Source organism: Equus caballus, chromosome 19 (genome assembly GCF_041296265.1).
Source record: "Equus caballus isolate H_3958 breed thoroughbred chromosome 19, TB-T2T, whole genome shotgun sequence".
NCBI classification, from domain to species: Eukaryota; Metazoa; Chordata; class Mammalia; order Perissodactyla; family Equidae; genus Equus; species Equus caballus.
In genome coordinates, this window is record NC_091702.1 from 33,850,581 (window position 1) to 33,876,804 (window position 26,224).

General features: G+C 42.4%; 1 protein-coding gene across 1 annotated transcript in view; it reads right to left on the reverse strand.

Moving 5' to 3' along the window:
- Positions 1 to 26,224, reverse strand: part of LIPH (lipase H) — a 48,829-nt gene that overhangs the window by 18,895 nt on the left and 3,710 nt on the right. Inside the window, exons 2-7 of the mRNA XM_014732788.3 lie at positions 12,794 to 13,161; positions 11,477 to 11,585; positions 6,934 to 7,035; positions 4,622 to 4,711; positions 1,480 to 1,647; positions 26 to 121 (exon numbers count right to left, since the gene is read on the reverse strand). Of these exons, the coding sequence (XP_014588274.1) occupies positions 26 to 121; positions 1,480 to 1,647; positions 4,622 to 4,711; positions 6,934 to 7,035; positions 11,477 to 11,585; positions 12,794 to 13,161 (933 nt within the window). The remainder of the gene's footprint in view (positions 1 to 25; positions 122 to 1,479; positions 1,648 to 4,621; positions 4,712 to 6,933; positions 7,036 to 11,476; positions 11,586 to 12,793; positions 13,162 to 26,224) is intronic.

Sequence of the window (26,224 nt, forward strand, 5' to 3'; positions counted from 1 at the left end):
GCAAACAACCGCGTTCACCACTTACTGCAGAACGGCTTCTCCTGGGCTGTGTCAAAGAACGCTTTAGTCATAGGAGGATCTTGCGCCCTTAAATAGTCTTTCCAATTATCAGCATAATAGCCTGTAAAACAAGTTGGAAAAATGTCACATTAACATGTATTATATAAATGTAAAAGCAACTGGGGAAGTAGTCAGAACAGCAAGTTTGATTCCACCACCACCAAGCCCATCTCTTCAGTACCCACCCCCATGCAGAGGACCCACAGGGCCACCAGGCCAGTGCCTCCCCAGCACCCACCATGCCTTGCTCGCTACCCGATGCCTAAGAGCTGGGGCTTGCTTAAGGACTCCATAGTGGCTTTTCTCCCCTTCTGCTGATGTTCCATCACCCAGCCCTGGTTCTCAGTAGCAAGAGTTGGGGGGTAGGGAGTGCTACATACTGGGTAGACTTAAAATAGCCCCGATATTTTTCCATAATACATTCACTTTATAGATTAAAACAGATTCAGGTTTATACCTAGAATAGTGTCACTCTTGCAAAATGATATGCTTTCTTAAAGGACTACAGTTGGGCCCCCAAATTGCACAGAACCTGGACTTGCCAGGTGACTATGTCAACAAGAAAGGGAATGTCCTCCTTCATGTCTGTGCCTGCAGGAGCAAGGTTGAGAGCCATCAGTGGGGCCTCTCTCTCTCCTCTGTTCCCACCCCTAGAGGATGGCCACCACATTCCAACTTAATTGATCTGGAGTGGGACCCAGGCATCGGGATTTTTTTAAAAGCTCCCTGGATGATTCTAATGCAAAGCAAGGTTGAGAACCCCTTGTCTATGTGGCACACCCTGATGTGAACTCGGGTTTTTCCCTTGGGAACAATTAGAAAATTCTCCTGACCATCCGGTTTCAAAGTCCTCACCACCTAGAATATTTCTATTAACCTTAGCAAACATCCAAGCAGCCTCCACAGTATCTATTACCCCACCCCACCCTGGGACGTGCACACAAGAGCCAGAGTGTGGTGTGAGGGCATTTACAGACATGACTTGTTGGAAGGGACCACCATGCAAGGCCCATTTGACAGGAGAGTCTCTGGGCTCATTGTGGCCCTCCCCGAGCAGAATGGTTGTGTGCACAGAGAGGGTGTTCCTGTTCCCATCAGAGCAGGCCACGTAAGGTGACTGTGGCCTGGGTAGGCTTGGAAACTCTTCTAGAACCTTCTTTTTCATGCTAGAATAGAGTGTCCAGGGAGACTGCACTACTTTCTGGGTGAAATCCTATACTGATTGCTTTTCTAACAGTGTTTATCCTTAGGAGACCCCAGAATACTGCATGGAAAAAATTGGCTAGAAAAAGCCGACTAAATAAATTTTTTTAAAACATACAACTTTCAGCCCCAGTTTTAGAGATTAAAATGGTGTGGGGATTCTACCAAAAATTAGCTCTTCGTTAATCCAAACGGGAAACTGCTTGTTGGACTCACCCAGAAGGGGACAGGACTCCTGTTGTGGTGTGCCACACTTGACACACTTGCCCTTCCTGTAGTCCCAGTAGGAGTCACAGGGGTACGCAGTGATAGCACAGTTCTCTCCCAGGGAAGAAAGAAACAAGTACACAGACCTCTGGTGGTCACACTTAAAATACTGTATTCCTGGGTTATAAAGGGAAAGAGTAAAGAGCAGAGCAGATGTAGCATTTAATAACAGAGTATCCTGTGTTGTACACACACACAACTTATCATCTGTCTCTTGTGTGCCAGGCACCGTGCCAACAGCTTCAGCATATTTGATTCCATTTAATCCCTATAAAAACCCATAGATCAGGCTTCATGCCAGCAAGTGGCAGGAGGAAAGAAGATAGGCATGGTTGTCCCCATTTTATCTAGCAGGACATTGAGACTCAGAGAGATTAAATGACTTGACCAACGTCACACAGCTATTACATGGTAGAATCTGGGTTCGACCTATGTTCTTTTTCGTCAGTGAAAAGGAGGAGAAAATCTCAGTGGTAGTCAGAGATTCCCCAGAGATTTTCAGCAGAAGGCAAGAGTGTTTAAACTAGTAAATACATCAGAGAAAGAAGGCATCAGGGGGTAACTGGTAGAGGGAGATTCCCAAGGAGCGCAAGCAGAGGAGATGGCTTTGAGAAAGGAGGGGGGATGCCTCTACCCGGGGTCAAAAGGGAACATGAATGTAAAGATCGAACTCGTGAACAGAGATGAGGGTAGATAAAAGGTGGGACCTTGATCTAGGTACAGAAGTCAAATCTAGCTTACCTCTAAGAGGGGAGGGTTTATAGTGGGGAGATATTTGGAATAGAAGCATGAGAAGTGGTCATAGGGAGTCAGGAAGAGATCAACATGAAGCTTCTCCAGCATTCTTGAGGGCCATGGAGAAGTTAGCAAATTTGCCTGGACCTTGTGGTCAATCAGTGAGGCTCCATGACTGCTCCAGAATATTCCCAAGCAAAGGTGGAGCCTGACATGGCAGAAACCTGAGAGCCTGGGGGTGCAGAAGACGTTCATGAGAGCAGCCAAATGGCAAGGGCTCCATTTCTGCTCCAGGGTGAAGGGTGAAGTGAGGGGGCTCAACAATAGCAGGTGGCACTGGAAGCCATGGATGGGCAAGAAGTGGTGAGAGGGGAACCTCAAGTTAACTCTTAGTGGGCGCCGTGTGGTGTGATGGAGAGAGAGGAGCCTGATGAGGCATGGAGATGGGCGTCAGAAGAGCTGGAGATGACGGAGCACTGCAGCAAAGCATATGAGAAAGGAGGTCAGAAGGTTGATGCGCCAGATGGTAAAGTCATTCAGAAAAGGGAACGGGGTCCCAAAGAAGAGTCATCAAAGGAAGTAAGGATCTGAATTGGAAACAGTGAACCCCAAGAAAAGAGGAGTTATGACTGTGAGCTAGTGGTTTGGAGAGAGACTGGCTGCTGGAGTCAGATCAACGTTTCCTCTTCCTCCACAGTCCACTTACACCCATAGAAGAGATCAGTGAAGGACAAAGAGAAATAAACTGGGCAAGAGAGGAGAAACAGGGGGCTGGTGTGGAGCCAAGCTGGACTGGAGTAAAATCTGACAAGTCAATATTTATTTACTGTTCCTGGAACTTTCACTGACAGAAACAATAAAGTCAATAACAATACAGATAATGGGGCCGGCCCCGTGGCAGAGTGGTTAAGTTCGTGTACTCTGCTTCGACAGCCCAGGTTTCACCAGTTCGAATCCTAGGCACGGACATGGCACTGCTCCTCAAGCCATGCTGAGGCGGCCTCCCACATGCCACAACTAGAAGGACACACAACTAAAAATACACAACTATGGGGGCCTGCCCAGTGGCACAGCAGTTAAGTGCGCACATTCCGCTTTGGCAGCCTGGGGTTCGCTGGTTCGGATTCCAGGTGCGGACATGGCACCGCTTGGCAAGCCATGCTGTGGTAGGCGTCCCACATATAAAGTAGAGGAAGATGGGCACGGATGTTAGCTCAGGACCAGTCTTCCTCAGCAAAAAGAGGAGGATTGGCAGTAGTTAGCTCAGGGCTAATCTTCCTCAAGAAAAAAAAAAACAACTATGTCCAGGGGGGTTTGGGAGAAAAAGGAAAAATAAAACCCAAAAAAATAAAAAATACAGAGAATGTCATTTGTAAGCAAAGTGCATAATCTCTGACTGCTATGGGATTTGAACATGCACCATATATGGTACAGTATGGTTGGCTTTACTTATGCCATTTCATCTGCATCATTTTCAAACACTACATCATTCCCATAGGGCCACGTGCAGCTGCTATTTTGTAACAAGATTTTTTTTCCTAGAATTATTTCCATGATTGTTGAACTTTCTCTAGCAATGGTGAAATACAAATTCAGAGCACTTAGGGGTGGTTTTTTTTTTAATTCTGCCCCTCCCCCTCCCACTTTTATGTTGTCCTCCAACTACCCATCTTTATTTTGTAAGATTTTTCTCATTATAAAAGTAATATATGCTCATTAGAAAATACAAAATAATAGGAAATAATGATGCAAAAATTGCCTAGAAGTCTAATATCCAGAGATCACCATTAATAATTATTTGGAGCATTTATGTTTAGATTTTTTTCTCTACTTACACACTTACAAATAAATACACGCTTAAAGAAAATTGGGATCATACTGTATAAATTTGTGTCTTTTTCACTTATCATATCGTAAGCACTTTCACTAATCTGAAAATAAGAATTTTAACAATTATATTTCTTTCTGTGGGTATATCATAGTCACTTAATAATTTTCCTGAGTTGGATATTTAGCTTATTTCTAAAAATTTAAGTCATAAATACACTGTGTTGAATATCTTTGCACTCCAATTTCTGTCTACATTTTCCATTATTTCTCTAGGAGAGATTTCCGGATGTGGAATTTCTAGGTCAAAGACGCACTTATTCAAGAGAGAGAAATAGTTCATTCTAGCTTTTAATCAGATGGTTATGGTTTTTAAAAGTAGTATATTTGAGTAATAATTTTTAATTTATAATTTATATTTATACCACCTCTTTTCTCGGGAAATGTTTTCTACTAAAAACTATTCTGTATAGAATAATATCAGATTTTTAAAGCACTATTTTAGAAAATCTAAAGTACCTGCACTTACCTGCAAATATTGTGTTAGGACAACCAGGCTGATCCAATCCTCCATTTGGGTAGAAGTCTATGTTTCCTAATGGTTCCCTGTAGCCCAGTGCTAAAAGAGAATATACTATGCTTTTATACTGCTTTGAGCTTTTCACATCTCATAGCTCATTTGCCTGCAGGATATAAGCAGGGATTGTGTTATTATTATTGTCATTGTTCTTGTTGTTGTTATATCTATATAAATATTTTGCCCAAAGTTACCCAGCTAGTTTGTTAGAAAGCAATGATTTCCAACTAGGAGACCATGAAGATAGCAATAGAATTTATTTCCAGTATTTCTAAAGACATAAAAGAGTTTGGTTACTCATTCACTGCAAAGCTGATAAAATGATGTTTCTTCTTTATATTTGGCTGGAAACTTCTAACCGCCAGATGTTTCCCAAGGTTCTGCTTGCATTTGCGTAAGTTTTTAGTGAATAAGAAACGGGAAAAAATAAACTTTACTTAGTAGGAAAAATCTTTAAAAATTTAAGATCTAGGATTGTAAAAGCATTGGAAACTCTTCTAGAAAATGGGGAGCTGAACATTATAAATAGATTTAATAATTGCTTATTCTCTTTAACTTGTAACCCCAAAATAATCAGTAAAATTCTTGATTAAAAAGATTATTTATATATATGTATACATATATAGTGTAACAGCTAGATCTTAAGTTAGCACGAGGGAAGCCATCTTAGGGAAAGTAAGCAATATTGTAACTACGATCCTGACTCACTAGTCTCTATGAAAACATTCTAGCCTACACACAGCCCAGATGATTAAGCGCCTCTCACTTTTGCAAAATACATGATCCCCTAGTTCTATGACTCTTGCTTGCGTATACTTCCCAGGTGTGATAAGACAATAATTTTGTTCTCTGACTTCCCCAGGAACATGACAACCTCCAGAAAGAAAATTCTGCACTAGTATCCATCACAAATGACAAAAGAAAGAGATAATGTGGGGCCTTGAAGTTCGTCACGCTGGATGGTTGATGTCCCTAAACCCCGCTCCTTCCCTGCCCACTTCCCCTATAGAACGGCCTCAGATTCTGTAGGATTCTAAGACGGTTCTTCAGGACACTAGTCCACCATCTTCCAGTTCTGCCAGCTAATCGTGTAAACTTTCCTTTCTCAACCACCGGGCTCGTTTGCAATTGATTGACCCTGGATTGCCGCGAGCAGAATGAGCCCCTTTTCGCTCGGTTACAATAGTACATCATTGCAATATATTTTGAAAACCTACATGTGTCTGTGGGCATGATGTTAGGTTTCACACAACTTTCTTCTAATTTTCACAATGTCTGAAAAGTAGCCATTGGTAAATTCAGATGAAGTAAGTTACAGACGGAAATACTGGGCTCAGAGGACTTAAGGAACAAACACGACACCACTAGAGAGAACAAAACCTGGGATTGGAGTCCACCTCTGCCTGACTGCAAAGTTTATACTCTCTCCCTCAAAATTCACTTTCTCCCCAAGAATAAAAAATAAATTACTCTATTCCATCAAGTGTTAAAATGTCTTTGAGGTATGCACTTAAGTAAGTCAGTACTTTGCAAACTACGCAGTAAGAATGCAGCTGTTTCACAGGGACATTTCTTCTACAGCAAATAATTGCTGAATACCACATCAGAGTGCCCCTGGTAGGTGGTCAAGCGTTTTTCAGGTGGTCGTATCGCAAAGAAGGTGTAAGTAAATCATCAGTCTGCTCTGTCCCTTCAACCCTTCCCAAGTTCCTCCTCCACTTCTTCCCCCCGACATCTGGATGTAAAGACCCATCTTTAACATCACCCCAACCCCCATGCATGTACCCAATCTCAAATATGAAATCAGCACCACGAAGACAGAAATGGCCAGAAAGATCCACAGAGAGCTGGAGAGCTATAGGTGGTTCAGAATCGCTCTGTGTAGAGGGACACAACACTTGACTATACCTTTCAGCTTAAGGAAATAATGAGAACCAAAACAGGAAATTATGCATCCAAACCCAGTTGCACATATGGAAACATCTGTCCACTTGGTGTGGAAATCAGCCCGTCCTTGATTTTTCAAGGCGATCGCTTTAAAAATAAGAAGAGGTGACGGGAAAAGCACTTTCACTCCAGCAAGAGATCTTGGGTGCCTGCATTAAACCAACTTCCCTTCAACATTTCTCTGGATTTGGAACCCTGCCTCATAGCAAAAGAGGGAATCTGGAGGAACCTGATCCACCCCTGCATGACGATCCCCTCAGGGGGAGACTCTTTGGGAGTCTGGGGGAGTCACTGACCCACAAGGAAAGGAATGTTACCGTCAATGTCAGAATGGATGACGTCAACGAACTGTGCATCACTGGGATCTAATCTGTCCTCCGGAGGTCTCCCGTTGAATAAAGGGCCCGCAGGGTCGAGACCTGGAAGGAAAACAGAGTTGGCTTGGCAGCCCCACGCCATGAGTCACCTGCAGCCAGGCTTTTGATCCCTCCTCACGAGGATGGTTCACAGGCTGCAGGACACCCTCGCTTGGGCAACCACTCACATTCCCATCCTGCTTTGTCAGGCTCCTTTCCACAGCCCTGTGGCCTTTTCCCACAGTGGAGAGGGTTACTCTGGCAGTGTCCCCTGAGAATGGCATCCAGACCCACCAGGAGGTATATGTTGTGAGGGGCTCAACAGCAGGGAGTGCACAGACATACGGGGACCAGGGGCGTGGGGATAAACTGCTTCCTCAGGAAAAAAGCGCCCAAGGGTGCATATAAAAAGCAGATGCTATACTTAATCTTCATCCCATTTTAAATGACCCAGAAACCTCACTCAACCTTTCCTTCTTGTTATTAATACAACTTCTTTACAGTTTCAATTTGTATTCATATGTACCAGTTCATATGATCCACATCCCATGCCAGTGAGGGAGGCAGGTAATTATTATGACTCCTATTTCACAGATGAATGAACTGAGGTTCAGAAAGATCCATAACCAGAGCCACAGCCTCACGAGGCAACCACTTCTTTCTGTTGAGCTCTTGGTTTCACCACACTGGGTTTGGCAAGCTCAGTGGAAAGGTGTGAAACTCACTGGTCAGGGCAGGTGTCAGATATGGATGAGGGAAATAAAGTGGGTGTCAATTCCTGCAGAATTAACCTACCCCACCAATGCCTGGACTGATTTCTTTTCTTGGTCAATGTTAGCTGGGCGTTCCTTATCATGGTTATGAAACAGCTGGAAAAACAAGAGAGCAGCTGCTGTGATGCTGTAACCACAAACTACAGTCTTTAAATTGAAAAAAAAAAAAAAAAAACCCAAGAAGAAAAAAACACCAGTGTTTCCAAAAAGCCCTGCTTGCTAGAAACCTACCCGTAGTGAAGAAGGTTTCAAGGTATGTCTCGAAGTTATCTAAGAATGTCATTTTAAATGACATCTCCCATCCCCTGGTGTTATAAAATCTGAGAGATGGCAACTTGGCCTCAGTTTTCCTGTTCTAGCCTCACTCTCTCCATTTCCCCTCTCTCAATACTCTTTTGCTCCTTGAGGCTTGTCTTCGTCTGCCTCCTTTCCTTATCTCTTTCTCTTTTTTCTCCCCAGCTTTTCTTCCCCGTTTGTCTGCTCCCAGCTGAAACTGATGTGGGAGGAGACTGATCAACATGTGGGCACCCAAGGCCACAGGATATTCTCCACACAGAATAAGAAACTCCTAACCTAGGAAAGGGTCTGCTGCGGAAGCAGCCCCGTCTCCTAAGACGGCACCACTTCCTGTCGAAGAAAATAAACCATGAGAGCCCCAGTTTATGGCAACCTCAGATCCACGGCAGATAAATCGGCTTACTACACAAAGTCCAAACCAGGGCAATTCTGAAAGTGATGAGGGTGCTATTAATAATTATACCAGGACAACAGGCTCAAATGGGGACTGTCACAGTAAACTTGGGCATATGATCTCTTCAGTGATAAGCCAGAGCAAATGATCAGCTTACAATGTCCGACAAAAAACACAGTTAACCTGCCCTAAAAAGCTGCGTATTTTGTGTCGGCAGAGACCACTGGAGTCAGATAGATGTGACATGGAGCCCCAAACCTAACACCAGCAGCTGTGTGACCTTAGGTGGGTTACTTTACTTCTCTGAACCTCTGTTTCCTTGTCTGCAAAATGGAGGTAGAATTAATAGCTACTTCAGAAGACTTATAAAAGGACTTCTGGATCTGAATCAAGAACATTTTGAGATTATTATAGAATAGAAACAAAATGGGAAAATCGAGCTCTTTCTCGTTGCTCTAAGATCACCAGAAAAGTGTCTAGATATTGATCCTTGGTTTTTATTGCAGCATTAACTGGCTTGAGAATTTGATGAAAGCTCTGGACCTCTCCCAGGACAGACATCCAACATTTTGCATGCAGTTTCAGGGACTCTCACTCCCATCCCCAAGGTCACCATGAAGTATTTAAGGCAGTGCTGTGCAATAGAAATATACTGTGAGCCACATATATACTTTAAAATTTTCTAGAAGCCGGTTTTAAAAAGTAAAAAGAAATAAGGAAAATTAATTTTGATAATACATTTTATTTAACCCACTATATCCTAAATATTATCACTTCAATGTGTAATCAATATTAACAACTTTGAGAGTTTTTAAATATTCTTTGTAGTTAGTCTTCGAAATCCGGCGTGTATTTGTATTTGCAGCACATCTCAATTTGTATTAGCCACATTTCAGGTGCTCAATGGCCGCACGTGGCTAGTGGCTACTATATTGGACAGCACAGCCCTATGGTTGTTTCCTAAAGTGTGGTGTTCAGACCACCTGCATCTTCTGGTTAAAAGTACAAATTCCTGGACCCCAACCCCAGAATGCGGATTCAGCAAGTCGGAATTGTAACCAGCACTCCTAGGTGACTTTTACATGCCCTTGCATTTGAGAATCAAATTTAATGCATTATCAAGTGATCAGGTACTTGAAATATTTTAAAATCTGTTCATGCTCTGCCATCTTCTGCTGGAGAAGTTAATGAGAAGTAAAACCAGGAGATGTGCCTGGAGAGGAAAAGCAAAAGGAAAGGCAGAGGAAAGAAAGGGAAGTGGAAGAGATGAAGCAACCAATACAGCCTAGTAAATAACAAGCAGAACCGTCGGGTTCTGGGGCCTTGGGAGTGAATCGGGTCCTTGAGTTCTGGGCCAGATTCCCGCTGCACAATCCAGTGAGTCTACTCAGGCAAGGCAGTGGGAGGTGAGCGAGGAAGGGAGACACTTTACTCCTGAAACTGCTCTGAGGGGCAGCTGAGATTGACCTTGGGGCTCAGATAGGATGAAGAATCAGGAGAGCATAAGGAAGTCAGCAGACAGAAACTTGAGCCGTGAACCATTGGCTGGGTGCAGGCCACAGAGTGGGCCACGTGGGCCCAGAGTGGAAGGAAGGCTGGCTCAGGGAATTTCCATGCTCAGAGACCAGGTTACATCGCATTCACATTCAAAGTAGTCATGGGAACAGGTTTGCTGGGAGGCGGAGGAGCAAAACCCAGGAGAGGGGGCGGGGTGGGGGGTGGGTAGATAGAATAAGGCCATGGTGGCCCGGAGGCCCCTAGGACCAGCACTGGAGAGCAGATTCTGCTCATCTCTTCCCAAACTTTGCCGTCAGTGATGTCAGGTTGGTAGCTTGAAATCAGTCACGGTGGAGTATTGCACCATGGAAATCAGCAAACACTACAAATTAGGACTTTTTTGGGGGAGGTAGAGCCAGTCAGCGTCTAAACGCACTAATGGGGAATGTACCACCCGCCAAAAGAGGAGCTCCCAACAGATAAGGGATGCAAGCAAATTCAAGCCATCTGTCCTTTGTACCCATAAGGGAAAATGAAATTTTAAAAAAGCACACATTGCTTTATAAAACATAGTAACAACAATAATTTAAAAAACTGAAAAAGCGCTTTGCCTCCCTAGGAAAGCAGGTAAATAAGAAGATGAGGACAGCCTTGGCCTTTGGGGTGAAAGTAAGAAAAAACCAGCCAGGAAAAACAATGTGACCTCAAGTACCCGGGTAAGAGGAGACACTAGGCAATGTGGGGTGTCTGTGTGTGTGTGTGTGTGTATGTGAGAGAGAGAGAGAGAAAGAACGACTTTCCCAGGGCTACCTGTCAAGTTAAGTAGCACCTTGTGGCCCTAAAAGCTTACTTCCCAAAGTAGTTGGTTTGAATGTCTCCTCCCTCCGTTCACTTCTGCCTTCCAAATTCCCTAGATTTAAGATCGCTACCTCTGTGTGAGGATGGATTCTGGGAAAGGTATGAATAAAAGAAGCCTTGAGTCTCTGCAAGAGAAAGCCTCCCTCAGCCCTTCCTTCGTAGCTCTGGGGAAGCTTTGTTTGGGGATTCACCTGCTGTCTATCTGAGGGTTTTCATTCAGCTTTGCCCTGAAAGCTTTTATTCAAAGAGTAAGCCCCAGCCATCAAAATTCCCATCTCATTTTCCTTTCGTGAGACTCCAGCTGTGCCTGGGAGGGAAACATATTAGGTGTATAGTTGAAACCATCCTGGATTAAATGAAAAGAAGAAAGCTATCTGCTTGGAGGGCACAGAGCAAATCCCATGGGACGTAGCTGTTTTTCTAGCATAAGGGAAATAAAATCACCACCTATCTTTGCTGTGGCATATACAATTTACAAAGTGCTTTGCCTAGATTTTATTAAATAATACCCTGAGGTCAATATTATTATGGTCTCTCCTTTGCACAAGAAGACACACACTCTGAGAGGTTAAGTAATTGGAAGAGCTGGCTTCAAACCCAAGGATTTGGGTTGCCTGTGTCATGCTCCCTCAGTTAACACTCTGCCCAGCCTGACTGCCCCGTGCTCATTCACAGGAAGCCTTACCTGTAATTCTCCCCAGCTGCCCATTGTACATCTCTCCAACAAACCCGGATATGTGGGCTCCTAGACTTACTCCAATCATATAAATGTCATCAAGAGAAGCTCCTGCTGCCTGAAATTCCAAGAGGACCATCATTATAAATTGTGAGGGGCCAAGATGGTGACAACACTTGGAGACATTTTCTAACTGTTGACTTTGGGGAAACACTTCTAAGCACCTTATACCCATTATCTCATTTAAATGTCACATCGCCCCACAAAGTAGATACTATTATTTTGATAATACAGATGAGGAAACTGAGGCCTACAGTTGAACTAATCTGCCCAAGGTCAGGCACTTGGGGAGGGGCAGAGCGGGATTCGAACCAGTCTATCCAACTCCTAACCTGTGCCTTAACCTGTCGGGCGTGGTGCCTCCATTCCTGCTTCTGCTAGAAACCAAAGTAAGACAGCTCTAAAACCTTCCCACTTGGGGAGAAGGGCGCCAAAACATTTTGATGAGCTCCTTTATCTTCATGCTGGCCCAGTTAATGAAGTCACTATGGAGAAGGAAGGAAAGAAAGGGGGAGGGGACAACATTGACCGTAGTCTGCTGGGACAGCCTGTCATGAATCATTTTAATATTCACTTTCCCAGGGCTGTGGCTTAGGTGGTGGAGCTTGTGTAAAGCTTATGCCACCCCCGGCCACGGTGGCCATCAGGCCTGATTCTCTCTGAAATAGTCCTCATATCGTCACTTTTTTTTCATAATGGGCAATTCATGAGATAGATCACTAAATAAAATTTAGGATTTACTTAATCTTTGTAAGTCTTCTAAAAACATAAATCATACACACACAAAAATCTCTCACCAGACCATGTGTATCAGTTTTGGTTTGGAATAATCTGGTCACTAAACTTCTGGCATTTCTAAGAAAAGGAAGAGCTTATAGAAGTTGAGGAAGCAGTATGCCTTGAAACCAGGAAACTCCTAGACAGAACCTCTCCTACTCATAAGGCATCTATATGGGAATTAGAAAAAGATGCCCCCTCTTAAGGACGCTTTGCTGGTATTGCTAGAAAATTATCATAATAAAATGTGTAAATCCACAGTGTTTACAGGGACAGTGGTGCTTCCTTAGATGGGTGCCCTAGCAGTGCACAACCTGCACAACCATACCTATGGGCGTTCCCTCCAGCCCTTCCCCCACTTTCCCTGGGGCTTATTCAAATTTGAAAAATAGTCCCCCTGTTCACTGCAGATATCTCTTGGCTTTAAATCTCTAGGTAATGGCCCAGTCTCAATTTGGCCCAGAATCATCTAAGAGAATTCTCCCTTACCAACATCTGGTCGATAAATTCCTTCAAGATTATTGCTACTTTTCTGGTCTTATTAGAGGCACGGGTGTATATTACAGTTGTAGCTCCTCGATTCCAATCGACAACAACCACGTTCATGTCTTCTACAGAGAGCAAACCCTCTACTAAGTCCTCGATCCAAACTGGAGGGGAGCCTGTTGGCCTGAATCCATGGACAAGGAAGGTGGTTTTCTTCGTCACGTTCAAGTTCCCCATGGCCGTGGGGTTGATGACTTGTGCACAGGTCGGATTTCTCCTTGTGTAAAGCAACAACTTCACATTTAGTCCCGTACCAATCACTGCACTGGAAAAGCTCAATCTGGTGAATGAAGGACATGTTTCCTTTGTGTCTGAAAATAAAAATTAGACAACATCATGACAGTTCTTTCCTTGGTTGAGTATCAAGCAAGAGTGCTGGCCTATAATCACTGAAGTTCTTTCTGTGTGGCTTATAGCAATTAGCAGGAGGCTGGATCTGGTTGAATGAAGTTGCAAAGTCATACCTGATTCGGAGTTCATAAGTAGTGACTTCTTTTTCACCAGGGAAATCATTTTTCCAAATCCTGACCTCCTTCAAGGTCTAACACAAAAGTCACCTCAATGAAGCCTTCTCCAGATCTTCCAGCCATAAGTACTATCCTTCATCCCAGAACTCCCCAAACCCCTTTATGTACCTTATTGACAGCATAACGGAAACATTTCCAGGGGTGTATTATGGGCATTTATGGACAGACACGTCTTCCTGCTAGACCACAATCTCCCGGAATGGTGTCTTATAACCCTGTGTATCCCTCACAGTGCCCAGCATGTGGTAGACGACTCTAACTGAATCTGCCTGGTCTGAGCACCTCTTTCCTTGTCCAGAGCACCCTCCTGGGACAGTGGTGGAGGATGTGATGTACCTTGCCCTGAGCCTTTCAGTAGCATCTAAAACTGTTGACCAAGGCGGCCTTTCTTGGATCCTCTCCATCTTTGCTCCTCAAGCATTCATCCTGCTGAGCAGGCTCCAAGGATGGCCTTAGAAGAAAGATTGGGGATGGGGAGGGGAACAGCGTAAGATGACTCTGGAATATCTTGTTACGGCAGAGAGTAAAGGAGTGTTTAAAAACATGTCACAAGGACACAGGAGACAGCTTGAAGGGGCTTCCACTGGCTAAATCTGGGATAATTTCAGCACAGAATAATTAAGGACAGTAATGCATTATAGGCCTTTGGAAAAAATTAGGAATCGATGATTCCATAAAAAATAAATAGATAGACAAACAAACAAAGAAATAAATAAATGGAGGAGAGAGGAAGTTAGGATGTGGACACTAAATTAGATAAAAGTATGGTATCAATTTTAAATTAATTGAGGTTGATAACCATATCATGATTGTGATATTAGAAAAAAATCCTAATTCTTAGGAAATACAACTGAAGTATTTATAAGTAAATGGCCAACTTGTTCTCAAATGGCTTAGAGAAAAAAAAATTAAGGGGATTGGCCCCGTGGCCGAGTGGTTAAGTTCTCACACTCGGCTTCGGCAGCTCAGGGTTTTGCTGGTTCCGATCCTGGGCACAGACACGGCACCGCTCATCAGGCCATGCTGAGGCAGCATCCCACATAGCACAACCAGAAGGACCTACAACTAGAATATACAACTATGGACTGGGGGGTTTTGGGGAGAAGAAAAAAAAAAGAAAAGACTGGCAACAGATGTTAGCTCAGGTGTCAATCTTTAAAAACAAGAAAAAAAAATTAAGGAAGACAAGATAGCAAATGACAAAGCCTACATTGTTAAAAGCAAAATTTTAACAATAGGTGAATCTGTGTAAGGGTTATTGGTGTCCTGTGTATTTTTTCATTCTTGTAGCTTTTCTGCAAGTTTAAAATTATTTCCAAATAAAAAGCTTAAATAAAAGGAAGAAGAAAGGGGACAAGGTCGTATCAGTGACGTACAAAGCAGGAGAGAGGCTGTGAGTTCTGAAATGAGAAAACGAAAGCAGATAGGAATAATAAAGACTTCTGCTTGGAGGCACACAGGGAGTTGGAAATGAACTTAAAGATCAAGTTGCAAGATGGAAGAATGGGTAGGAAGGAAGGAGGACTTGGGGGTCCTTGGATAGTGAGACTGTTACTTTTGCGACAGTATATAACGCCTTGATCAAGAACCATGACCAAATAAAATAAAAGTAAACCCCTGATCCACATTGGTATCCAGACACAATAATATAATGATTGGGAAGACAGTATTTTCTTTAATTATAAGAATTATTTAAAACCGTCTTGTGACCCACTCTCCCACGTCCTGCTTGGCTGAGAGAATAGCCAAGAAGGAGGTGAAGCGGAGCACAAACAATCCCTGCCTGCAAGTTGGAGATGGTCCTTTAGTTACCCAGGAGAAGGGGAAAGGCCCTACAGACGCCCATTCTAAGAGGAGGGAACAGATGGGGAAGACTATTGGCTTGGAACTGGCCAACAGCGGACAAGAGAGCCTTGGGAACCATCTGTTCTTAGTTCTAGTCCTCCAATAGGAATTTAGGAACCACTTGCCCAGGACCCCTATTCTCAGTGAATTTACGCTTGCACACCCAGGAATTGCTCCTCCCTCATTCTGAGCCTCAGAGTAGCCTTCATCCTGGGGTCTCTACCCTTTCTTGATGACGTGAATCCATTCATGTACGCTTTTCTTTGAAACTTCTTGCACAGGCTCTGGTACTCAAGAGTGAGTGAAGTTCCAAAATAGAATGAGCAACAGAAACTCAAATCAAAGGTTAAAAATTAAGGAAGCTTTGAAATCCCTCACCCTAGAAAATAATAATTAAAAACTGAGCCCCAAATGTACACATTCCTCCTTTTACTCCACCCTGTCAAGTAGCACATGCAATGAGGCATGCTCACAATGTAAATCCTGTCTCTCTTTTTTTTCCCCTTTCCCCCCAGCTTTATTGAGATATAATTGACACATAACACTGTGTAAGCTTAAGGTATACAACATGATGATTTGATATATGCATATATTATGAAATGATTACCACGACAAGGTTAGTTGTTAAGACACCCATCACCTCACATAATTACCTTTTGTGTGTGTGTGTTTGTGTGTGTGTGTGCACGGCAAGAACATTTAAGGTCTATTCCCTTAGCAAATTTCAAGTATACAATACAGTATTGTTAACTATGGTCACCACTCTGTGCATGAGATGCCAGAACTTACTCATCTATGTAAATATTTTCTCTATCCGTTGGCCTCCTTCATTTTTCTCTTGCTGTAGATTGCACGGTCCTGGAGAATGGGGACTGAAACTTGTCTAGTGCTTGTACAGCAAGTCCTGGAGTAAGTAATTGGCTGTTTAATTAGTCATTTTATTGAATAGACGATATCATGGGTAGGGCTGAGCCTCTTGGTCTTAGCCATCAGTAAAACTGGGTTTTCTTCCTGGTTGTGTGACTGACTCACCAGGTGGCCTGAGGAAACTATGTCATCTTTCACTTGCCACCTACCAGCCCAAGAGAGGAATGCTGTGGAGGTTATGATTGAGGTCATACTGGGGAAGAGAGAGATCCTTTTCCAGAGAAGACTCTTTAATTAATGTGTCTGTGCGTTTTGAGCCAAATGAGCAATATTAGGTCAGTGTGTCAAAAGTCACGTATCTGGGTCCTTGGAAGGCTCGGAGAAGAGTCGCAAAGTTGGGGCCAGAGCTATTTTTCAGCAGCAACTGCCAACTTTAACGTCTATGGAGCAACTCAACCAATGTCCTTGACTTTCTGAGTCTTTACTAGAAGCCCTTAAAAGGGACAGTTACTGAAAGGCAAGAAGGGCAGAACAAATGGATTTTTATTTTTCGTTTGATAAAACCACTCTGACTTCATATATTTTTAATGTCTTAGTTATTTTTACAGTGGCATTATATTCTAGAAAAGTCCATCGTAAGGAATGAGTGAAAACCAGATTTCCTTGTTCCTCTCTCTCAATACTAAATATTATAACAGGTTTACCTATGTTATCTCTCAATCTCGGAGGAAATGTGCAATTCATTCAGCAAACATCTACTCCATCCTAGGTTCTGTGTCAGGTGGCATTTTAAAGAGTCAGTCATGAATGAAATAAAACACACAAATAAGTATAAAATTGCAACCTGTGATATATGCCATGTAAAAGAGATGTGGTATAAAATGAGAATTTTTTTTTTTGAGGAAGATTAGCCCTGAGCTAACTGCTGCCAATCCTCCTCTTTTTGCTGAGGAAGATTGGCCCTGAGCTAACATCCGTGCCCATCTTCCTCTACTTTATATGTGGGACACCTGCCACAGCATGGCTTGCCAAGGGGTGCCACATCTGCACCTGGGATCTGAACCGGCAAACCCTGGGCCACCGAAGCAGAACATGTGCACTTAACCGCTGCGCCACTGGGCTGGCCCTAAAATGGGAATTTAAATAGGGAGTTTGGCCTGGTCTGGGATTCACAAATCTTCTTCTCTTACATCTGGAAATGCCAACAATGGGGGACTCATTTTGCAAAGCATAACAATGTTACACTGAAGAGCAAATTCAAGTTCCCCAAATTATTAAGTTTTAGTTTCATAGATTTTTACTTTTATTACCTAGACTTAATATTCCAGGTATTGTATCCTTTTCATTTTAATGTGCTCCATTTGCCTTGAATTCCATCAAATGATATTATTACCATAACTTGGTTTTCTTTTTGTTAGCATTTACCTGGAATGTTTTGTATCCTTTTTTTAACCTTTGAATCTGTTCGGGTTAGGGGGTCTTACATATATTATCTAGCTGGGTTTTGTTTTATGACCCAATCTGGGAGCCCTTTTTAAAAAAAACAAGCAAGTTCACATTTATTGGCATCACAGATCTGGTGCCTCACTCAGATCTGCCTTCAAGGGAATGTGCTGCAGGGAGCACGGCTGAGTTGACTGTGCCTCCAGCTGCCCCACAGTGTTCACACGAAAACCACGGCTCCGCCAGGCTGCTCCCAGCCAGTGACCGAGCACTGTAGTCTACTAGGGTCAGGCCAAGGTGGCCATTCCTGCTTCATGTGGGATTCCAGTAATGGGCAACTTTGGCTCAGGGACTCCCCATCAGCCTGGCTGAAATCTTCTCAGAACCATGCTGAAGCTCTTTCTACCCAATCCTTCGTTTCCCCTCTGCTTCCTAGGTGTCAGATCAGCATCACGGCGTGAAAGCTCTTTCTGCCTATTCCCGCCGGCTTTATCCTTCACACCTGTCCTCCAATAGATCTCTTACGTGTCCAATCCCTTCTTGGTGTCTGCTTCTTGGAGGACCGAAACTGACACACTTGGATTTCATACGGTAATGCTGTATTTTCTAATACTATATGGATTGTGCTGTCTCTCTGTTGTTTCATTTATGTTTTCTTTCTCACACTAGGAAGTTTATAGCCTGCTTTAATTCTTCTGGTGTTTACCTTTATAACTTTATATGAAATGCTTAAGTCTCTATTTCATGGGATGTAAATGTGTGGACTGTAGGCAGGAAATAGACTACAAGCAGAACTGTTCCAGACTTGGGTATATTTATTCAGACTTAATTATCCACCAATGTGAATCCCTAGCAAGGATTTTTGGGCATCTGGAAACTGTATTTCAGACTGTGGTGGAGCATAACTTCTGCCACATGTCCTGCTGCTGACCTTTGTCGGAACGGTTGTCTTTCCTTATCATGCTCCAGACTTTGCTTTAGTAACTTGAGACAGTATGTAATGATCCTCTGTTATAAATGAGGAGGCATTAGCACACTCAATACTTCTCCATACTCATCTAATGTCTACCTCTTGATTTTTATCAGTTATAAAACTATTTTTAGGGGCCGGCCCAGTGGCACAGCAGTTATGTTCGCATATTCCACTTTGGCCGCCCAGGGTTAGCCAGTTCAGATTCCGGGTGTGGACATGGCACCGCTTGTCAAGCCATGCTGTGGCAGGCGTCCCACATATAAAGTAGAGGAAGATGGGCACGGATGTTAGCTCAGGGCCAGTCTTCCTCAGCAAAAACAGGAGTTTTGGTGGCAGATGTTAGCTCAGGGCTAATCTTCCTCAAAAAATTAAAAATTAAAAAAATTATTTTTAGTTCATCCTTTGTTAGTTTAAAAATAAGTAGTTAAGCCTCTATGTATTGGTGTATCATCAGAGAGTTTCTGTTCTGTTTACTGTATCTGTTCTGTCTCCTTATTCTCTACCAAGAAAGATGAAAAAGTTAATGCCTTATATCGCCTCTCATATAGCCTCCTTGACCCTCCTTCAGAACATACATACACACAGATAAACATACACTTTTTGTCCCCATTGTCAAAATACAGTCAATCCTCATTATTTGTGAATTTCATATTTGTGAATTCACCTACTCATTAAAATGTAACTGTAACCCCAAAAATCAGTACTCAGGGTTCTTTTGTGGTCATCCACGGACATGAACAGAGCAGCAAAAAGATTGAGCTGCCCACCATGTCCACTCTTAGCTGAGGTCAAACACAGCAACACTCCACCTTCTTGTCTCAGCTGTCATAACAAACGTCCTTTTCATGGTCTATTTTACTGCCATGTTTTTTGCTTCTTGATGATTTTGCTGTTTAAAATGGCCCCCAAGCACAGTCCTGAAGGCTGTCTGGTGTTCCTAAACTCAAGAAGGCTGTAATGTGCCTTACAGAGAAAATACATATGTTAGACAAGCTTCATTCAGACATGAGTGACGGTGCTGCTGGCCGTGAGTTCAATGTTAATAAATCCACAATATATACTAAATAAGGTGTCTTTAAACAGAAACACACATAAAATAAGATTATGTGTTGATTGGTCAACAAAAATCTTGTAACCAGAGGCTGACAGGAACCTAACCCTATATTTCTCCTAGGAACCATCATTCAGTATTCGCAAATTCAGTGTTTGCAGTGACTTTATAGAACGTAACTACCATGAGTAGTGAGAATGGGCTCTATATAAAAATTACCTTCTGGAATCATGTTTCCCAGGGTATATAACTTCATTTCCATAATGTACACAATCACCATTCACTGTGAGTCCTTTCCTTAGGTTTCTCCACTCACCGCTGATGAAAAGCTCTTACTGTCTAGTTTTTTTTTTTTTTGGCTGAGGAAAATTAGCCCTGAACTAACATCTGTGCCAATCTTTCTCTATTTTATATGTGGGTCATTGCCACAGCATGGCTGATGAGCAGTGTAGGTCTGCATCCAGGATCCAAACGTGCAAATCCAAGCCACTGAAGCAGAGCGCACCAACTTAATCATCAGGCCACAGGGCCACCCCTATCTTGCTGTCTTTTCAAGAAGGGCTAGTGGATAATACAGTTTCTCAGTTCATTCATGCCTGTAAGTGAATTCCTTGGCCTAAATGATGACCTGGTTTTGAACAATGGTCTTTCCCCCAGGATTTATAGATATTATTCTACTTTTTTCTTGTATTGAATTCCACTCCAGAGAACCTTCCTTCTTCAATATTACTTGCTTTTTTCTACCACGTACCTGAAGCATTCTTTCTTTATTCTGAAATAACTTCCCCTAGTAGGGTAGAAGCTCTAAAACAACTGATATATTTGTCTGTTTATCTATTGGTGTAGTCCCAGTGGCAATAACAGAGCCTGGTTCAGAGATAGCATCAACAAATATTTCCTGAATAAATGAGTATCAACCTGATGACACATTATCCAGCTGTTCAGAATGACCATATGAGGACCACAAAGAGTGTATGGTGTAATGTTTGTAAAATAAATGGAGTATGAAATAGCACACGCATTATGACTGAAACTATGGAAAAATATATCTGCAGGTGACAAGGCCTGGAAAATAATATGCAAACAAAAATGGGTCATGTATTCCATTTCTGATGGTTTAGTTTAAAATTGCCTACAGTTATTAACCCTTTTCCCCTCAGAATTAATAACACTTTAAAAAGAAAACATTAAAATTATTTTATTTTGGGTCCAGCCCTGTGGCCTAGTGGTTAGGTTCAGTGCAGTCCACCTCAGGGACCCAGGTTCAGCTCCTGGGCTCAGCCATGCTGTGGTGGAGACCCACACACCAAAAAGAGGAAGATGTGCACAGATGTTAGCTCAGGGCGAATCTTCTTCTGGAAAGAAAAAATTATCTTATTTTGGACCATGTGACAAACTAGGTTAAGCTCCTTGAGGGCGGGTGCTATGTGGTTTTTTGGGTCCAGTGTTGTGCCCCCAGGATCTAGCACAGGAACTTGTCTTGTTGTGGGAACCTAAATCCTCAGGCAATTTGGAGAGCATGTAAGCACTGGATATTTATTTATGAATAGCAAATTTGTTAAATCGCTTCACCCTCATAAATATAGTTCTATGTTGCTATTTCTAAAATGATTACATGCATGCCTTCAGAAAGCAAACTTCTTTTGATTATTTTGTCGTTTTCTTACAAAGTCAAGTTTGCTTAGAGGTAGTATTAATAGAGCCAAACTGAGTAACCACAGAACGTGTTAAACTGGTTTCTAAAGTTTAATCTCTTCGATTAGTGTTTATTTGAAACAGAAGAAACTTTGCCTTTCCTTTTAAGACTACTTTGAAATTCAATTACTCTGAAATGCCATTTCCTGTTGACAATTGGAAAATTACAATTGGATGGTGATGTCTCTCATCCAGCGAGGAATTTAGACTATGTAGAGTGGGCCTGATTATCATTTCTTGCTTTCTTTCTGTAAAATTAAAAGAAATATATCCAAGTAGGATGTCAGGGACATCTGGCTATAACATCTTCAGAGACATGTATTTGTGCCTGAGATGTTTTGTTATAATCTAGTGCATGATTGCCCATGGGGCAAATCTGGCCATGCCCATTTATGTGTTTATGGTTTGTGCCTGAGATGTTTTGTTATAATCTAGTGCGTGATTGCCCATGGGCCAAATCTGGCCATGCCCATTTATGTGTTTATGGCTACCTTCCTGTCATAAGGCAGAGGTGAGTGGTTGTAACAGTGACCGATAGCCCACAGAGCTGAAAATATCTGGCTCTTTACAGAAAAAGTTTGCCAACCTTGGTCTAGTGTCTTAAAAATGCAACCTGATTTTAGAAAGACTATGGGTTTTGGAATCAGACCTAAGTTTGAGGTCCAACTCCATTGCCTACTAGCTACAAGACCTCTGATAATTAATTACCTAAGCTCACTGGGCCTCAGTTTCACGTGTGTAAGATGGCCATAATAACGCCTTGCAGAGCCATATTGAGCCTGAGGCAAAAGAAAAAACACTATCTCTCTCTCTCTCAAAATAGTCTCCCCTTTTTTTTTTTTTTTGAGGAAGATTAGCCCTGACCTACATCTGCTGCCAATCCTCCTCTTTTTGCTGAGGAAGACTGGCCCTGAGCTAACATCCATGCCCATCTTCCTCTACTTTTTTTATATACAGGACACCTACCACAGCATGGCTTGCCAAGCAGTGCCATGTCCGCACCTGGATCCGGGCCGGCAAACCCCTGGCTGCTGAAGCGGAACATGCGCACTTAACTGCTGTGCCACCAGGCCGGCCCCATCTCCCATATTTTGAACCAAGTGGAAAAGTTTATAAAAGCTCTACAATCAAAAAACATGACTATATATATAGCCCTTCGTAATTCAATCTGTTCACACACCATTGTCAACCTTCAAAAACTGCTGAGCAAGGAAGTGGAGGTGTCATGGGCCCAGGAAGGGCTGGCTGATTGGAAATGGCTTTTCATATTATACAATAACACAGAGTTGTAAAACAGACGATAGTCTATATTAAAATTTTTGATATTTTGTTCATCATGGACTTATTTGTATTGATTTTGATCTTTTAAAAATACTGCGTTAGGGGGGCCGGCTGGTGGTGCAGTGGTTAAGTTCGCATGTTCCGCTTCACAGCGGCCCGGGGTTTGCCACTTCAGATCCTGGGTGCGGACATGGCACCGCTTGTCAAGCCATGCTGTGGTAGGCATCCCACGTATAAAGTAGAGGAAGATGGGCACAGATGTTAGCTCAGGGCCAGTCTTCCTCAGCAAAAAGAGGATTGGCAGTAGGTAGCTCGGGACTAATCTTCCTCAAAAAAAAAAAAAAAAAAATACTGCATTAGGGGGTCGGCCCGTGGCTGAGTGGTTAAGTTCATGCACTCCGCTTTCGCTGCCCAGGGTTTCACGAGTTCGAATCCTGGGCGTGGACATGGCACCGCTCATCAAGCCACGCTGAGGCGGCCTCCCACTTGCCACAACCAGAAGAACCACAACTGAAAATACACAACTATGTACCGGGGGCTTTGGGAGAAAAAGGAAAAATAAAATCTTTAAAAAAAAAAAAAATACTGCATTAAGGGGCCAGCCCTGTGGTTGAGTGGTTAAGTTCACATGCTCCACTTCAGTGGCCCAGAGTTTCACCAGTTTGGATCCTGGGCATGGACCTAGCACCGCTCATCAAGCCATGTTGAGGTGGCGTCCCACATAGCACAACCAGAAGGACTTGAATATACAACTATGTACTGGGGGGCATTAGGGAGAAGAAGAAAAATAAATAAATTTAAAAAAAGATTGGCAACAGATGTTAGCTCAGGTGTCAACCTTTAAAATAAATACAAAATTAAAAAAATTAAAATATCATCTATGCATATATTTATTATGCATTATTGAAATGGATAACAATACATTATAATAACCATTATTAATGATACACATATTATCATTTGCATTAAAATATCATTAAATGATATTAAATATCATTTAAATATTACATTAAAGTATCATGAAAAAGAAAATATTTTTTATAGCTTTAAAAATCATAAATATCATTTATCTTGATTACTGAGTTTTAGTGCCCCTTCCCCACTTAAATTTTGCATCAGGTGAGTACCTCACTCCCTCACCCTAACCTCAGCTCTGCTGTCAGGATTGTTGTGAGAATTAGAGAGAATGTCTATGAAGTATCTAAAGCGTTACCTGGTACATAGTAGAAGCTAAAAAATTAGTAATTGTTGATGATGTTGATGAAAAGTTGGGTTATTAGTATTGACCTCATAGGGTTGTTATGAAGACTAAATGAAATAATATAAGTAAATTGATTAGCATAGGATTTGACATAACGTAAGTGCTCAGTAGGTGTTAATTCCTTTCCCTCCATCATTTTAGCTTCCTTAACCCAACTAAAGGTTTTGGAAAGGGAAGCTTTATTAGCTGCACACAGGTGGCCGTGGTTCTCCCTGGCCAGAGAACTGGGTTTGGTTCTGGCTCTGTCATTAACAAGGTAAAACAAATAATCTATTTGGGCCATCATTCATCTTATATTAAAATGAGAGGTTGGTTCCTCATTCCTTAGAAATTTAGCTAATCTTTAGCATTCCTTTTGGACACAAAATTCGAAGATCTGCAAGATAGCTAGCTGATTTGAAAGGACAAGAGGCATTTATTCAGGAAAACAAATTTCCAGGGCAGTCTTACTAACCAAAGACAACCCAAACCTGAAAAAATAAATGTAGTGACAAATTAAAATTTCTTTGAATTTTCATTAAAAGATCTGAAAATAGCCATGCTTTACTCCTGTAATTAGAATGTGGATCAGATAGGTGGTTTGTCACCTTTACGTCAAGCTGGGTTTTTGGCTAAATACCCTTTAGTTAACAAACGTTTCCACATGCTACAATAAGGATGAATCTTGAAAACATTGTAAGTTTATAAGTGAGAGAAGCCAGCACAGAAGACCACATATTATATGACGCCATTCATAAGAAATGTCTAGAATAAGGAAATCTATAGAGACAGAAAGTAGATTTAGTGGTTGCTCAGGGCTGGGGGCTGGGGGGAGATGGGGAATTTGGGGTGTGATAGCTAAAGGATACCGGGTGCCTTTATGAGGTCATGAATATGTTCTAAAATTGGTGATGGTTGCACATGTCTGTGACTATACTGAAAACTGTTGAACTGTACACTTTAAATGGGTGAATTGTATGGTATATAAAATATATCTCAATAAAACTGTTTTAAAAAATGGTTCCTATAATTTCACACTTTCATGGAAAGACCAGAGTGAAAACACAAAAAGTCTTTTGGAGATGATGGGCAGAAGTTTCACTTTTTCTGTCAAAATCAAAATAGGCTCCCAGTTTTCCATTTTGTTTTCTTTCCCCTTGGAAATAGATGGACCTCCATTTTCTGCCACTGAAGGTTAAACAAAGCCCCCACCTTGGTCAGTCTGTTGTCGGGGGAGGGGGGTTTGTAGCTGTTCCTCTACAAAATAAACTATTCTTGTTCTCAGGCTTAGGGACTAAACATAGCTGTTATTTTGTTTTACCTTTGCCAGACAAAATTGGGTTGGATAGACAAACTACCCTCTTGACTAGAAGAATATCTCTCTTTTTTTTCCAGATTAGCACCCGAGGTAACATCGGTTGCCAATCTTTTTTTTTTTTCCTTCTTCTTCTTCTCCTCAAAACCCCCCAGTACATAGTTGTATATTCTAGTTGCAGGGCCTTCTAGTTCTGCTATGTGGGATGCCGCCACAGCATGGCCTGAGGAGTGGTGGTAGGTGCACACCCAGGATCCGAACCGGTGAAACCCTGGGTCACCGAAGCAGAGAGCGCAAACTTAACCACTTGGCCAGGGGGCCGACCCCAGAACATCTCTTCTTTTAACCATGGGCTATATTTCTTTACAATCAATACCACTGAGAAAACAGATAGACATCTGTTTCCCTAGATTGACTTACTTCATGTGAATCCCAGTTGGATAGAACAGTGTGATTCCCTAGGACAAAAGTGATCACCGACAGCCCCACTCCCTTGCTGATGAAACTTACAAGGGATCCTTTCACTCTGCCTTGGAAACACATGCTGCCCTGAAGCTCAGTAAAGCTGCTCCTGCTGTCTCAGCATCGCACTCCGTTCTGGCTTTTTAGCTTCCACCTGCTTTCGGAGGAACTGATTCCTTTCCCTACTGTTCTGACTGGGGTCAGGGGAGAACTTCACAAAGAGGAGACTCCTCATTCTCCTCCAATGAGGTGTCGGTGAAAAGAGAAGATGAAACTGTGGATAGATTAAATAACCCACAAATGAAGCAACTGAGACTGCAGACAAAAGGACAGAAAATTCTGAGATTCTATGAGAGTTAATAAGCAAAGATAGGTTCATGTTTAACCTCTTGATGTGGCTGAGTCAGCTGATTGAAAATGAAAATATCAGTTTCTCCCAGACCCATGGCTGGTGAAGCTTAGTTCACTAACTTTCGAACTCAGGCGACAGCTGTGAAATTCCACCCAGTTTAACCTTAATGCCCGATATCCAGTCAGGAATTAAAACAGGCATGGCCCTGACTCACACTTTTTAAATTTCAAGTTTTGGGTTCCCAGTTCAAGTGTTCAAGTTCAAGGCATTTGGGTTCAAGCTATCATTTCCCCCCACCTCGGAACATGACACAGATGTATGTT